The sequence below is a fragment of the Piliocolobus tephrosceles genome, chromosome 4 (genome assembly GCF_002776525.5).
Source record: "Piliocolobus tephrosceles isolate RC106 chromosome 4, ASM277652v3, whole genome shotgun sequence".
Classification (NCBI taxonomy): Eukaryota; Metazoa; Chordata; class Mammalia; order Primates; family Cercopithecidae; genus Piliocolobus; species Piliocolobus tephrosceles.
The window spans coordinates 140,756,324-140,771,760 of NC_045437.1; the positions used below are offsets into that span (position 1 = coordinate 140,756,324).

The 15,437-nt window shown below is 46.8% G+C and overlaps 1 protein-coding gene across 2 annotated transcripts in view; it reads left to right on the forward strand.

Annotated features, from left to right (window-relative positions):
* The window catches only part of PDE6A (phosphodiesterase 6A), a 91,650-nt gene extending 76,780 nt beyond the window's left edge, over positions 1 to 14,870 (forward strand). For both annotated transcript variants that reach the window (XM_023227065.3, XM_023227066.2), the window contains 5 exons: positions 5,534 to 5,597; positions 5,892 to 5,966; positions 7,433 to 7,516; positions 10,421 to 10,568; positions 12,722 to 14,870. In XM_023227065.3, the coding sequence (XP_023082833.2) occupies positions 5,534 to 5,597; positions 5,892 to 5,966; positions 7,433 to 7,516; positions 10,421 to 10,568; positions 12,722 to 12,798 (448 nt within the window). In that variant the 3' untranslated portion in view covers positions 12,799 to 14,870. The remainder of the gene's footprint in view (positions 1 to 5,533; positions 5,598 to 5,891; positions 5,967 to 7,432; positions 7,517 to 10,420; positions 10,569 to 12,721) is intronic.
* The last annotated feature ends 567 nt before the right edge of the window (positions 14,871 to 15,437 follow it).

Sequence of the window (15,437 nt, forward strand, 5' to 3'; positions counted from 1 at the left end):
TATTATATTTATAAATGGTTGGGGGAAAAATCAACAGAATAATATTTCATGGTCAGGCGTGGTGGCTTACATATGTAATCTCAGCACTTTGGGAGGCCAAGGCGGGCGGATCACTTGAGGCCAGGAGTTTGAGACCAACCTAGTCAATATGATGAAACCCTGTCTCTAGTGAAAATACTAAAATTAGCTGGGTGTGGTGACGCACACCTGTAATCTCAGCTACTCAGGAGGCTGAGGCAGGAGAATCGTTTGAACTCCAGAGATAGAGGTTGTAGTGAGCCTAAATCGTGCCACTGCACTCCAGCCTGGGGAACAGAGTGAGGCTCTTGTCTCAAAAAAGAGAGAGAGAAAAAAAAGAGTATCTCATGACAAATGAAAACCTTAAGACATTCAAATTCCAGTCTCCGTAAATAAAACTGTATTCTTTTACAGACGGCCACATTCTGACTTTCATGAGTCTTAGGCACGTTTGTCTTTGTGCCTCCTTTATCCATAAAAGTAAATAAGTAAATACAAAGTATATTTCATGATTGTGTTGATATGAAGACAAATATAATCCAGGCTGAATTCATTCTTACATATTCATTCCTATTGTGTCCTTTTTTTCCTGCTGATCTTGAAAGAAATTGAAATATTTTCATGGGCTCTGGAGAATATCATGGGCCCTCAGTGCTCTGCTGAATGGACTAGCTGACTCTGCTTATCCATGCTATTATCTACAGTTGCTCTCACATCGCAGTGGTAGAGCTCAGTCTTTGCAGTAGGGACTATGTGGGCTGTAAAACCTCAAATATTTACTTTCTGGCTCTTTACAGAAAGAGTTTGCCAATTCCTGGTCTAGTGTTTTACAAATGAGGAAAGTAAGGCCCAGAGAGACAACGTGACTTAGCTGGTGTCACGCGGGCATTTGTGGAGCGACAAGGCCTTGGACTCAGCCACACCAGCCCTTGCCTGCACACCTACCACTTTCTTAGACTCCTCCAAGACTTTCCCCGGCAGGATCTCCTGCTGTACCCTCCAGAGAGATGTAATTCCAGGGAGGGTCTGAGTAAGTGTCCTGAAAGGGCTGGCTGCGAGGAAGGCTAGAATGCTTTTCCTGAAAGTTGGCCAGGAGTCAGGAAGAACAGCCACTGAAACTCACAGCCAAGGAGCCAAATGTTTCAGAAAGAAACATTTGCCTTGGGGATGGTCCAGGTGGATAAGAGCTCAGCTTGCTTTTAAGAGCTCTACACACGAGGGTGACCCAGAGCGGGAATGAGATGAATGCAGGTGCTGATAATGAAGATGAGGACACTGGGTGCATTTACAAAAGCATCTTATGTGATCATCACAGTAAGTCTTAGAAAGGATATATTACATTGACCCATAGGAAACTGCTGAATTTTAACTGATTTGGACTAACAAAATCAGAATTTCATAGGATCCCACTTAATATGAATATCTCATTTTACACATGAACAGACCGGGACTCAGAGACATGAAGTCGCTTGCCCTGGACACAGCAAGTGAGGAGAAGATGGAAGGTCTAATTCAGCGCTGTCTGATTCCAAAGCCCTGCATGCAATTTTGCACTGTTTTCCTATTGAACTCCATCCCCTCCTCTTGACAATTGGTCTACTGAGAGCATAAGGTTCACATTTCTGAGCACACAGTATTTTTGTGGCGTACTCTTGCTGCTTTCTGCATTATAACCATGTTGCCCTTTATTCTATTCCATCCTGACACATCTCTCTTCCTCACTTTGCATGTCTAATTTGTCCCCAAATGCCGCTGAGTTGACTTCCTAAGTGCCATATCTGTCTGGACACTTCTCTTTATTGCCATCTCCATCTCTTGCCCAGATCCTATAGTGGCTTCCTGAGTTCCCTGTGTATGCTCCTGTCCCTCCTACACTGAAGCCACAGTGATTTCTGTGAAATGCAAATGTGACCACGTCACCCTTCTGTTCTAACTCCCGTGGCTTTTCCTGTTGCTTATAGCATGAAGACCGTCCCCTCGCCGCGGTGCCTGGGCTCTGCACGGGCTGCCCCTGCTGCTCTGTGGAACTTCTCTTACCAGGTCTCCCACCTGCTCCCTGAGCTCCCCCTACCTTTAAGCTCTTTGTGCCAGGCTTCCTTCTACCAGGGCCTGCACGCTAGATGTCCTTCTGCCTGGAATGTGTTTCTCCCACTCCCTTCTTTAGCAAGTAAATGGTTACACATCCTACAGTTATCAGCTCGAGGGGCGCTCTCTCAGGGAAGTCCTCCCTGACATCCCAGACCTTGGTTAGCTTCTCTTTCTCATATCATCTCCAAGAATGAAAGTCCTTTCCTTCAGAGCAGTCATTTGTTTACATGTTAACCTGCATGTGTGGGATAACTGTGCAATTCTCCAGCACATCTGCAAGATCTCTGAGAGCACAGACCATGCGAGCCCAGTCTCTTCCTGGCTTGCAGAGGCCGCTTTCCCTGTGTGTTCTTCCATGGTGATGAAGGCCATGACCCCATGATGGGGGCTGCACCCTTATGAACTCACCTAAACCTCATCACCCCACAAAGGCCCTGTCATCTAATAGCATCATATTAGGGGTTAGGGCTTCCACATATAAGATTGGGAAGAGACAAACATTCTGTCCATTACAGAGGGCTCCTATGTACCCCCTCAAGGCCTTTGCTCCATTGTCACCTCTTAGATGGTGCTTGGGCTGAGCTAGTCACCTTTACTTTTGTTTTCTTTCTTTCTCTCTCCTTCCTTCCTTCCTTCCTTCCTTCCTTCCTTCCTTCCTTCCTTCCTTCTTTCTTTCCTTTCTTTCTGCTCTTTCCTCTTTCTCTCTCTCTCTCTCTCTCTCCTTCCTTCCTTTCTGCTTTTTTCGTTTTCCACCTTGGACCTTTTTCTGCCATTCTACTTAGCATATTGTGATGACAGGTTTTTTTTTGCCCTGTGTTCCTTGAGTGACTGTGAGCTCCCTGCAGGCCCTTCTGGATCCCCCGTGCCCAGCACAGCACCTGGGACCCCAGTGCATATAAGGGGGAGGTGCTGAAGTGAATGTGAAGCCTCATCTTTAGGGCACAGGGCTCGAATTGACTTTTCTGGCACCTCGGTGTCCTTCCTTCATCCCATGCACACAGCAAATCTCTGTCTATAAAATTCTTAGGTGTGTTTCTGCAACCACTGGGAGTGTTTTTCACATGATCCCTCCAGCTAAGGGAAGTAAGCATCCAGTGCCCTCCTGAAGCCACCAGGGAGCCAGTGACTCTTGTATGCATAGCTGAGCATGCATTTGCTCAACCTATCTGACAGTAAGTGTAACATGTCCACAGCACTTATTAAAGCATAGGGCATGTATTCTGAGGTTATTATAAAGCATAAAGGTGTCTCTAAGAAATGTATGCACTTCTGAAAGCTTACTTAAAGACTTATTTGAATTTTTGAGGGTTTACATAGTTTAAAATGTGCAGTGGCATGATCATAGCTCACTGTGGCCTCAAACTCCTGGGCTCAAGCGATCCCCTCACCTCAGCCTCCCAAAGTGCTGGGGCTAGGGGCACATGCCACCACGCCTGGCTAATTTGTGTATTTTTCATAGGGACAGGGTCTCGCTATTTTGCACAGGTTAATCTTGAACTTCTGGCCTCAAGTGATCTTCCTTCCTCAGCCTCCGAAAGTGCCAGGATTACAGGTGTGAGCCACTGTGCCAGGCCCATAATTAAAGATTTTATTTAAACTTGTTAATATTTCATGAGTAACTCTTACAGCCTCACAGACCGGCTTATAGAAAATATGCCCCATACAGCTGATTAATTATAAAATTATCCAAGCAGCAAGTTAGGTTCAGAGCCCCAGCCTTCTCTCACTCCTCACTCTCCCCAGCTTCTGCCCATTGGTCTCACCCTGCCACAGCCAGTCGTTGCTGCAGGCCAGCTCTTCTGCCCTCCTGTTGAATTACTGCAGCACCCCATCCCCCTCTATCCTGCTCTTTTCTTCCTTCTCCATCCTACAAGTCCTGCCAACCGCCTTCCTGCAGCACAGCTCTGAAGAGGTCACAATTGGGCCTTCGACCTTCAACTGCTCCCCACTGCTTACTGGATACAGTCTGCACTCCCTGGCGTGGAATTTAGGGCCCATGCCATATGGCCCTGGATTACCAGGATTACTTGCTCTAAAATGTTTTCTCAAATCCACCCGCCTTGCTCCTTCCTCTTGCTCCAATTCTTTGTCCGTGTCCCCTCCCCTTCTGTTTTCTGTTGTACCCACCTATGTAATAATTACCTGCCTTGCCTTTCTATGAGTAGGACACTCCCTTAAGAGTTTACCTTTGAACCCTTTCTACCTACTTTCTTTACCCACACCCTTCCTTTTATTTATTTATTTATTTATTTATTTATTAAGATTGAGTCTCGATCTATCACCCAGGCTAGGGTGCAGTGACATGATCTCAGCTCACTGCAACCTCTGCCTCCCGAGTTCAAGCGATTCTCCTGCCTCAGCCTCACAAGTAACTGAGATCACAGGTGCATGCCACCATGCACAGTTAATTTTTGTATTTTTAATAGAGATAGTTTCACCATGTTGGCCAGGCTGGTCTCAAACTCCTGACCACAAATGATACGCCCACCTCAGCCTCCCAAAGGGCTGGGATTACTGGCGTGAGCCACGGCACCTGGCCCTTTCCACGCCTTAATGCAAGGCCTCTTTGCTACAGCTGTTCACAGTTCTCTCTACACCATACATTTTCTTTTTTCTTTTTTTACCTTTTAAATTTTGTGTGTGAGAGTTTCTGCCAGGTGAGGAAATGGCCTAGAAGAGAAAGAAATCTATTAGTATTAAACAAAACTCCTAAATCAGAAAAGCTAACTGACTGATAGAAAAAGGAGCAGATTGCCTCCAATGGAGCAAAAAGTAATTCTTGAGGGAGGAGAGCAAATCTTAGCTATTACAATGGCCTGTGGTTCTCCAAACAGATGGACGGTATATCTGCGGTATTAAAAGCTCGTGGTGGGGCAATTACTGAAAAAGTATCTAAAAAGGCTCTTTGGCAGTTGGGGCAGGGAACAATGATGAGAAAAAAGGTTGAGAAACACTTCTGTACAGTAGACAAGACTGAAGGGACTCTGAAGATGTGATGAGATTTAAATGAAATTGATGTTTGGATAGTCCCTGGAACAGTGCTTGATACATAAGAAAACCCAGTACATGTTCCTTATGCACATACCACGTTCAGACACTATACTTAGATTTCTCCATCCACCATCTCATTTAATTTTACACCTGTTTTGTGAGTAAAGTGCGATTATCATTACAGACAGGGAAATGGAGGCTCAGCGAGGTGGGGGGTAGTTGCCCAGTGTCCAACCTCTGATCACTGACAGAGGCAGGATCTAACCCTATCTGATTTCAAAGCCCAATCCCTAGATGCAATGGGTGTGAGCCCTTTCCTCACAATGAGACAAAGTCACCTACTAGTGGGGGTGGAGAAAGGTGAGAGAGATGGAATTAACCAGTACATGAAGTCTTAAATGGCCCTGGACTGATAGAGGGTGTCTTGTGTGCCCAGGGCCATGATGATGACCGCCTGTGATCTCTCAGCCATCACCAAACCCTGGGAGGTGCAGAGCCAGGTATGAACTCCTGTTGACCCGAGAGGAGGGGCATCCCAGTACTGGGAGCAGCAGGTCATGAGGCTTGGTCTCTCCCAGCCCAGCTCCAGAACCAGCTCACCTGTGTTCCAACCTCCTCTACCAAGACATGGGAATCACTTTATGTCTCTCCAGTAATGACAGCAAGGCGAGGGTGGCAGGGCAGGAGTGGGTTTATCCTTTTGGTTGAGTTGGAATTGCAAGTGGGGTGGGAGCAGGGGTAGGGGATTGGGCTGGGGCTTTGACTCTGCGTGTGTGAGGGTCTGTCTGTTGCAGGTGGCTCTGCTGGTGGCTGCCGAATTCTGGGAACAAGGTGACCTGGAGCGCACGGTACTGCAACAGAATCCCATTGTGAGTAGACAGCGGATGTCAGCCTGATGTTAGGCGTGTGTGCTCCATCCTGACCTAGATGTGACCTTGCCATGATGGAGAGATGTGTGACTTTACCATAAAGATGACCTTTTCCTAATGCAGTGGTTCTCAAAATGTGGTCTCCAGGCCACTGTCAACCTCATTGCTTGAGAACATGTTAGGGATGTATATTCACAAGCCTCACCCTAGGTCTAACCAACCAGAAGCTCTGGGGGTGGGGCTCTGCAATGAGTGCTCTAACTAGTAAGCCCTCCTAAAGTTTGGGAAATGTGTCCTTAGCTCACTCAACTGCAGAGCTTGGCAAGCGGACTCCAACACTTAGATTACCCTTTCAATTCCACAGGTCTAGAAATCCATCCACCTCCCCTGACCCTAATCTAACAGCACAGAGTGAGCAAGCTGTGCACCTATCAACATTGAAAGTTAACTTGGCTGAGACAGTCAGCCAGCTTTCCATGGAGATGGGGAGATGGGGAGATGGGAAGAGCCGCTGAAGTTTCCCTGAAGTCCCTGAAGGCAAAGCTGGGAAGCAGAGCAGGGTTTGCAAAGGATGGGTTAAAGAGAGAGACATTTTGGGGACAAACCATTGACATCTGGATAGGCTAAACCTGTGAGAGTGTGCTGAGGATGCAGGGGCCACCACGGCAGGCTTAGGCAGGAGCCGAGGGAGAGTGGAAGGCTGGGAGGAGCAGGTCCTGTCGTGAAGGAACACGTGAAGGGCCCCATGGGCTTTGTCATTCTCTCTCTCTCTGTAATATTTTCAAATATAATGAGAATAGTCAGTGAACTCTAGTGCCCATCAGCCACAGCCAACAATTCATAGCAGTCTGCCATTCTTGTTGTATCTATTCCATCCAGTGCATTTTTTTTTTTTTTTTGCTTTTGGTTGCAGTATTTTAAAGTAAATCTCAGACACTATAATCTCTTCCATAAATACTTTGGCACATATCTCTATGAGACAGGAGAGTAATAGGGACAAACCATACACACAACCACAATACCATTAACAATCACAAAATTCATATACTTCAGTATCATCTAATCCCCAATTTCTGTTCATTTTTCTTGATTAAGAAAGAGAGTTCAGTTGATTTGTTCAAATCAGGATCTAATCAAGGAGCATACTGCCTCTGGTTTTAATGTCTCTTAAGTCTCTTTTAATCTGTAGCAGGCCCTGCCACCCCTCCCACCCTCTGGCCTTTTTCTGGTATGCCGTTTATTTGCTGAAGACAGCGGGTCTTGTTTTTGTGCAGTTTCCCACATTCTGGATTTCAGTGGTTGCACCCTCATGGTGTTCTTTAACATGTTTCTCTATTCTCCTGCAAAATGCTCATCAGGTCTGGAAACATGATGCGTTTCCAATTTGATTTTAGTAAGAATGCTTCATAGATAGGGTAGGTTTCTCTTACTGTGCAGTGCAGTTAACTCTTTCTCCCCCATGACAGCCCATGATGGACAGAAACAAAGCAGATGAACTCCCTAAGCTTCAAGTCGGCTTCATTGACTTTGTTTGCACCTTCGTCTACAAGGTAGGCCCTTGGCTTCCTCAGACTCAAAAACATGTATTTGATAAACCTGGGATTTCCAGACAACATTGGGAATAACAAACCCTAGCAGGTGACCAGTGGGTGATACTTTACAAAGCGTTTCTCATCTCTAATGGGGCATTTGATTCTCAGGACAGCTCTGTGGGTCTCATGTGATTGCAGCTCTAGGCTCCAGCCTGGGGCACATCCTAGTTGCTTAATGCATAGCTGTGGGGCAAATGACTAAGCATAGATTCAGAGAGAGGAAGGGGAAACACAGCAGACATACGTCCTTCTAACTTCCCTAGCTGGTGGAAACATTATAGGCCAAAAGTAATTGTGAAAAGATAATCCGGACTTTCTCTTTGAGCTCTTGTTCAAAGTTAGTCTCCTTCTTGAGAAACCCACTGCTCCCAACTTTCTGTTATCTGTGCCACCGTCCACCTCTCACTTACTTTTTATTTTGGCCATGTTACACACGAGAAGACAGAAGTCAGAGACGCAAAATGACAGAGCCAGTGTCACTGGACTCAGCCATAAGGCAGGATTTAGTCCAGATCTCTTTATGCTGTGTGAGCTGCAGCCCTTCTGCTAGGAAGAAGTCAAATTTTCTAAAAGGCAACAAGAGCACCTGAGATATATAACTCAGAATAACTGGGGTGCTCTGACCCACAGGGCACAGTGGCTGGTGCTTGCCACCATCATCAGTAATATTTCTCTTTTTTCATTGAGGACATGTGTTTTTTGCTGGCTTTTTTTTTTTTTTTTGAGACAGGGTCTCCCTCTGTCATCCAGGCTGGAGTGCAGTGGCACCATCACGGCTTACAGCAGCCTTGACCTCCCAGGCCCAAATGATCCTCCCACCTCAACCTTCTGAGTAGGTGGGACCACAGGTGCACACCACATCCAGCTAATTTTTTTTTTTTTTTTGAGACAGAGTCTCGCTCTGTCACCCAGGTTGGATTGCAGTAGTCTCACTCACTGCAATCTCTACCTCACTGCAACCTCTACCTCCTGGGTTCAAGCAATTCTCCTGCCTCAGCCTCCCAAGCAGCTGGGACTACAGGCACGTGCCACCACACCCGGCTAATTTTTGTATTTTTAGTAGAGACAGGGTTTTGCCTTATTGGCCAGGCTGGTCTGAAACTCCTGGCCTCAAGCGATCCACTCCCCTCAGCCTCCCAAAGTGCTGGGATTACAGGTGTGAGCCATGGTGCCCGGCTGAGGGAATGAGTTTTAATCATCAGGAATATTATTAAATAAGGGAGACTGAGCTAAGTGCTTTATGTACATTATCAAAATCACACTGTGGGGTAGGTATTATTACTATCCTGATTTCATGGCTGAAGGTGAGCTCTGGTAGTGACCCACCCAAGGTCACATAGTTTGTGGCAGAGCCTGGACCAGAACCCAGGCATCACCAAACAGTTGGCTCTGGCTGGCATTTCGCAGTGGGCCCTGGATTTGCTGTTCTTACATTGGGCAAATCCACTCCATCAATCTGCATCTCAATTTCCTTACCTGAAGATGTAGAAGTGATGAATCTTATTTTCCTACCTCACAGGAATTTGAGGACCAGAGGAGATAAATTGCCTCATAAACTGTAATGTGCCGTGCTCAAAGAGCTGTAAGAGCCTTTAAGAATCATCTTCTCAGTGGCTCATGCCTATAATCCCAGCACTTTGGGAGGCCAAGGCAGGTGGATCATTTGAGGTCAGGAGTTCAAGACCAGCCTGACCAACATGGTGAAACCCCATCTCTACTAAATACAAAAAAAAAAAAAAAAATTAGCTGGGTGTGGTGGCACATGCCTGTAATCCCAGCTACTTGGGAGGCTGAGGCAGGAGAATCACTTGCACCCGGGAGGCAGAGGGTGCAGTGAGCCAAGATTGTACCACTGAACTACAGCCTGATCAACAGAGCGAAACTCAGTTTCAAAAAAAAATTATCTTCTCAACATCCCATTTCACTCAGAAAGTATTTACTGAGTATTCTTGTGTCCATACCTTGTGCTAGGCCAGGGCCACCCCAGGCAACAAGGCAGCCAATGTCCCTGCCCTCTCCAGCTTCTCAGCCTTTCAGGGAGACAAGCAAAGGGAGCCATGACAAGGAAGCACGGTGTGGTAAGAGAGGGCTTTGGGAGCTTCCAGTGGGGGACTCCATTTACCTAGGGGGCCAGAAGAGGCTTCTTGGAGAAAGGGATGTGTAATTGGAGGCCGCAAGGCAGAAAAGGGGAGGTTAGAGTGTTCCAGCAAAGTGAACAGCTTGGGTTGAGCATGGTAGCTCACGCCCGTAATCCCAGCACTTTGAGAAGCCAAGGGAGGAGGATCACTTGAGGCCAGGAGTTTGAGACCAGTCTGGGCAACACAGGGAGACCCTGTGTCTACAAAAATAAAAAATTACCTGTGTGTGGTGGCAGGCGCCTCTAGTTCCAGCTACTTGGGAGGCTGGCTTGAGCCCAGGAGTTTGAGGCTGCAGTGAGCTGTGATTGTGTCATTGCACTCCAGCCTGGACAACAGTGAGGCCCTGTCTTGGAAAGAAAAAAAAAAAAAGAGCAGCTTGTGTGAGGCTCACAGAATGGAGGACACACTCTAGGAACTAAGAGATTTGGATTGCTTGAAGAATGCAAGATGGTCAGGGGCAGGGGGACTCTGGGTCATGGAGTTAGGGGTTTTCACTTCATCCTGAAGACAGGGGTGCCACAGGAGAAGCATGGGCTGGTATGGACCGGAGGTCCTGCAGTATCAGCATGGTGACGGGAGGCCCTGCGGCATCAGCGTGGTGGCGGGAGGTCTGCTACCCCAAAGCAGCTCATTGCAGTGTTGGACATTTCCAGCTGTGCCACCTGCTTGAGCCCTGACCCTGGGGCCTGGCCCTTGCACCAGAGGCACATACGCTCTCTTCCAGGAATTCTCCCGTTTCCACAAGGAGATCACCCCAATGTTGGACGGGATCACCAACAATCGCAAAGAGTGGAAGGCGCTTGCTGACGAGTATGACGCCAAGATGAAGGTGCAGGAGGAGGAGAAGCAGAAACAGCAGTCGGCCAAGCCAGGTTTGTGGAAGCAGGAAGCAGGGACTCCCACCACCCACTCCCTGGGCACTCAGTGTCTGCTTCTGGCCTCAGAGCCTCATACACGGAGTCTCATTCAGGCCTCCTGATGGCCAGTATTGTCCCCATTCTGTGTGTGAGAGCACCGAGGCTAGAAGAGACCAAGTCACACAGTAAGAGGCAGAGCCTGGTCCCCAAGATTGAGGCTGAGGAAAGCTCCAGGCCTCCCAGCAAGTGCCCCCTCAACTAACATAGCACAGACTCTGATTTTTGGGCTGTGGACTTATGTCCCTACCCTGGGGCAAAGGAGAAGATATATAATTCTTGGTTGGAAGGAATTTTATTTTTATTTATTTATTTTTTGAGCCGGAGTCTCACTCTGTCGCCCAGGCTGGAGAGCAGTGGCACAATCTCCACTCACTGCAACCTCCACCTCCCAGGTTCAAGCAATTTTTCCACCTCAGCTTCCTGAGTAGCTGGGATTACAGGCGCCCGGCACCACGCCTGGCTAATTTTTGTATTTTTAGTAGAGATGGTGTTTCACCATATTGGCCAGGCTGGTCTCAAACTCCTGACCTCAGGTGATCCACCTGCCTCACCCTCCCAAAGTGATGGGATTACAGGCATGAGCCACTGCGTCTGGCCTTGGAAGGAATTTGAGGCCCTATTTCCAGCCTTCTGTCTGATGTTTGAGTCCTATCTGTACCATCATGAGCTTATGCTTGCATACCACCAGTGACAGAGGCCTCACTGTCTTATATGACATCCTCATTCAGTACCACTATTAGAAAGGTCTACCTTGAACTCAAATTGTTCTCCTTGTTGAAGCTTCCACTTAGTGGTCATGGTTCTGCCTTCAGAATCAAATGGGATTTATTTGTTCTAACTCTTTACTACTGACAGCACTGCCCCTCCCCCAAGTCATTTCTTTTACTGGTTGTGTGATCTGTTTCCTCACAGGACATGGCATCTCGTCCCTGCCTCACCCTGACTGCCCTCCTTCGCACACCCATCCCTCTTCACCCATGGCTCTTACACATGGAAAATATCAGGGCCTCAGCTCTGCTCTGAGCAGTGTGGGTTGATTTTAAATTGAGCAGCTGCAAACGTAGGGGCCACTTAGAGTTTTGCAGTTTATGCTTTGCACGACTCCAGGGAGCATCCTGTACATCACAGATGTGTATAGCTATTTTGATTTTCCAGAGAAATGGCAGTGAGATATCCTGGGAAATAAGTGCATTTTTCTGATTTGTACAGATTGTCTTTTGGGCAAGTAGTAGGTCAGTGCAAATTTGTGGCCTTCAGATAAAAAAATACAGATTTGGCTTACATTTTTTTCTCCTTTTTTTTTCTTATAGCTACAGAATCAGTAGCAATATTTTTTTAAAGGTGAATTTTTTGGCCACATTTTAAAATTGGAATATGTAAGATTTAAAAAATCCAGATTCACAGCCTTTCTTTCTTTCTTTTTTGGAGATAGAGTCTTGCTTTGTTGCCCAGGCTGGAGTGCAGTGGTGCGATCATAGCTCACTACAGCCTCAAATTCCTGGCCTCAAGCGATCCTCCCACCTCAGCTTCCCTAGCAGCTGGGACTTCAGGTGTATGCAACCATGCTTGGCCAATTTTTTTTTTTTTTTTTTTTTTTTTTGTAGAAACCAGGTCTTGCTATGTTGCCCAGGTTGGCCTCCAACTCCTGGGCTCAAGTGATTCTCCTGCCTTAGCCTCCCGAAGTCTTGGGATTACAGGCATGAGCCTCTGTGCCTGGCTCAGCTTTTCTTTCTAAAAGAGTAAAAGGGTAAGATCTGGCCACACCAGTCTATCATTTTTACATGACAACAATTGGCTGAACCTGAGTGGCAATTGCCCCCTTTGGATGAGACAGAGGTTGTCTCCAGTTTGTCAGTGTTCACCACTCCCCGGGTCTCCCAGACACTCGTGCCACGTACTGGTTCTCACTTGTCATCATCCTCGTGCTGCTATTTTTCTTAGAGAAAAGTTCTCAGTTTCTGTGATTCTCCTCACACCTGGTTTGCCTTCTGCATCTGTTGGTCGCTGAAAGCTTTTGAGTTTGCAACTCTTGGTCCAAATTAGGTCAAAGGGGAAGCTCACTGCAGCCTCTTGTCACCTGGTGTGTTCTTTTTCCTGTTTCACTGCAGCAGCCGCAGGAAATCAGCTGGGGGGAAACCCCAGCCCAGGGGGTGCAACTACATCCAAGTCCTGCTGCATCCAGTAACACCACCGAGGATCTGCTGGCCGGACGGCACCACCCTTTCCTGGGAAGACATGACTCAAGCCAGTGGAAGACCACACACCCTGAGAAGTAAAAGAGTCATACGATTTCAAAACTGATAGAGAATTTCGCTTCCAGAAGTGTTCAATCTTTTGGCTTCCCTGGGCCACATTGGGAGAAGAATTGTCTTGGGTTGCACATAAAATACACTAACATTAATGATAGCTGCTGAAATTAAAAAAAAAAAAAAATCACACACACACAAAAAATCTCATAATGTTTGAAGAAAGTTTATGAATTTGTGTTGGGCTGCATTGAAAGCCATCCTGGGCCGCATGTGGCCCACGGGCCGTGGTTGAACAAGCTTGGCTTATACCTTATCCAGTGGTTTTTAAACATTCTTTTAGTCTTGAGAACTGCCTATTGGGCTAAAACCAGTATTCTAGCTTTCATAGACATTAATTAAACATTTAATTAATGCCAGATGCACTGGCTTGCTTAGGATCATTTTTGTTCTTATACTTTCATTTAATGTATTGTATAAATTCTCAACCATTTTCAAAAGTAGAGAATTTTACGTTGAATCCCCACATACCCATCACCCAGATTCCAGTATCAAGATTTTGCTACATGCATTTCATCTGTCCTTTTTATATTTCCTTTTCAATTTTTTTTCTTACCTGAAGTGTTTAAAGGCAAATCCTGGCTAGGCGTGGTGGCTCGCACCTGTAATCCCAGCACTTCAGGAGGCTGAGGTGGGCAGATTGCGTGAGCCCAGGAGTTTGAGACCAGCCTGGGTAAAATAGCAAAACCCTGTCTCTACAAAAAATACAAAAATTAGCCAGGTGTGGTGGCGCTCACTTGTAGTCTCAGCTACTCAGGAGGCTGAGGTGAGAGGATCCCTTGACCCCAGAAGGCGGAGGTTGCAGTGAGCTGCGATCATGCTACTGCACTCCAGCTTGGGCAACCCAGCGAGACTCTGACTCAAAAAAAAAAAAAAAAAAAAAAAACGCAAATCCCAAACTTACCATTTCACACCTCTACTAAGTCATCTTTAAAGAAATAAGGATGTTTTCTAACATAACCGCGTCACTGGCCCATGCAACCGATGCCTGCCTAATACCCAGCTGTGATGTATGCTTTGATGGGCGGCACAGACCCCAAGCTTCAGCAAAGGACTTGGGACCCCACCAGCTTTGAGTGCTGTTGACAGACCACCCTCAGTATCAGCCACATCAGGTGTTACTGCAGCCTTTGCCAGGGTGGCCTACACCCAATGACTGACCCATGCCAGGTGGAGAGGCCTGGCCATCTTGGCTGAGCACAGGATAATTGTGCAGGGCTGTTCCAGCTCCAGGACTCGTCATGGGGTCCACTAAGGCTGTTGCTGGGTTCACATCACAACTCGACTTCTCCTTCTGCCCACTCCTATTTCATTCCCTTCCCTGAGCATCGGTTCCCAGGGCACTGCTTAATAAGCATCCTGCGGACTAAGTCCATTTTAGAGTCTGCTTTCTGGGACACCCAACTTGTGATGCCAGCCCTTAATCAACCTTCCTTCATTCTCATGAACGTTTTTAGTGGCTGGCTGGCTTGCCTGAATCTGATCCAAACAATTTCACACATTGAATTTACTTGTTTTTGTTGGTTTTTAGAAAAAAGATGTACTTTTTATTCTTGGATTTTTCATTGATTTCACAGAGTATAAATTAAGACAAATTATTCTCAATTTCAGAACTTCTATTTCTTAAGTTAACAGGCACTCTGTTGGTTTAAAAAGATATATGTGGGCCGGGTGCGGGGGCTCACGCCTGTAATTCCAGCACTTTGGGAGGCCGAGGCGGGTGGATCACCTGAAGTCAGGAGTTCAAGACCAGCCTGGCCAACATGGTGAAACCCCATCTCTGCTAAAAATACAAAAATTAGCTAGGTGTGGTGATGCGAGCCTGTAATCCCAGCTACTCAGGAGGCTGAGGCAGGAGAATCGCTTGCACCTGGGAGGCGGAGGTTGCCGTGAGCTGAGATCACGCCATTGCACTCCAGCCTGGGCGACAAGAGCAAGACTCTGTCTCAAACTAAACTAAACTAAACTAGCAGAATTTTTCTCTCTCTCTTTCTTTCATGACGAGGTCTCACTATCGCCCAGGCTGGAGTGCAGTGGTATGATCATAGCTCACTGGAGCCCCAACCGCCTGGGCTCAAGCAATCCTCCCATCTCAGCTTACCAAGCAGTGGCGACCACAGGCATGTACCACCATGCCCTGCTAATTTTTTAAAACCTATTTTTGTCGACATGGGGTCTCATTCTGTTGCCCAGGCTGGCCTCAAACTCCTGACCTCAAGCAATCCTCTTGCCTCAGCCTCCCAAAGTGTTGGGATTATAGGCGTGAGCCACTGCACCTGGTCAGGACTTATTTCTTTTAAACCAAATCTAAGTATGTTCTGGCAAGTCTGCAATACCTAGCAGAATGCCACTGGCCTGATCAGCATTCGCACCATAGTAACTGATGTTGAAAACAGCCCAAATAAACCAGAACTTGAAAATGACAATAACATGCTAAAAATTTGCAAGTCAATTTCTGTTAACGCTTGTCCAAATTTTCATGTTGTTAATTCTCTGTTGTTCTCCCCCATCAGCTTTA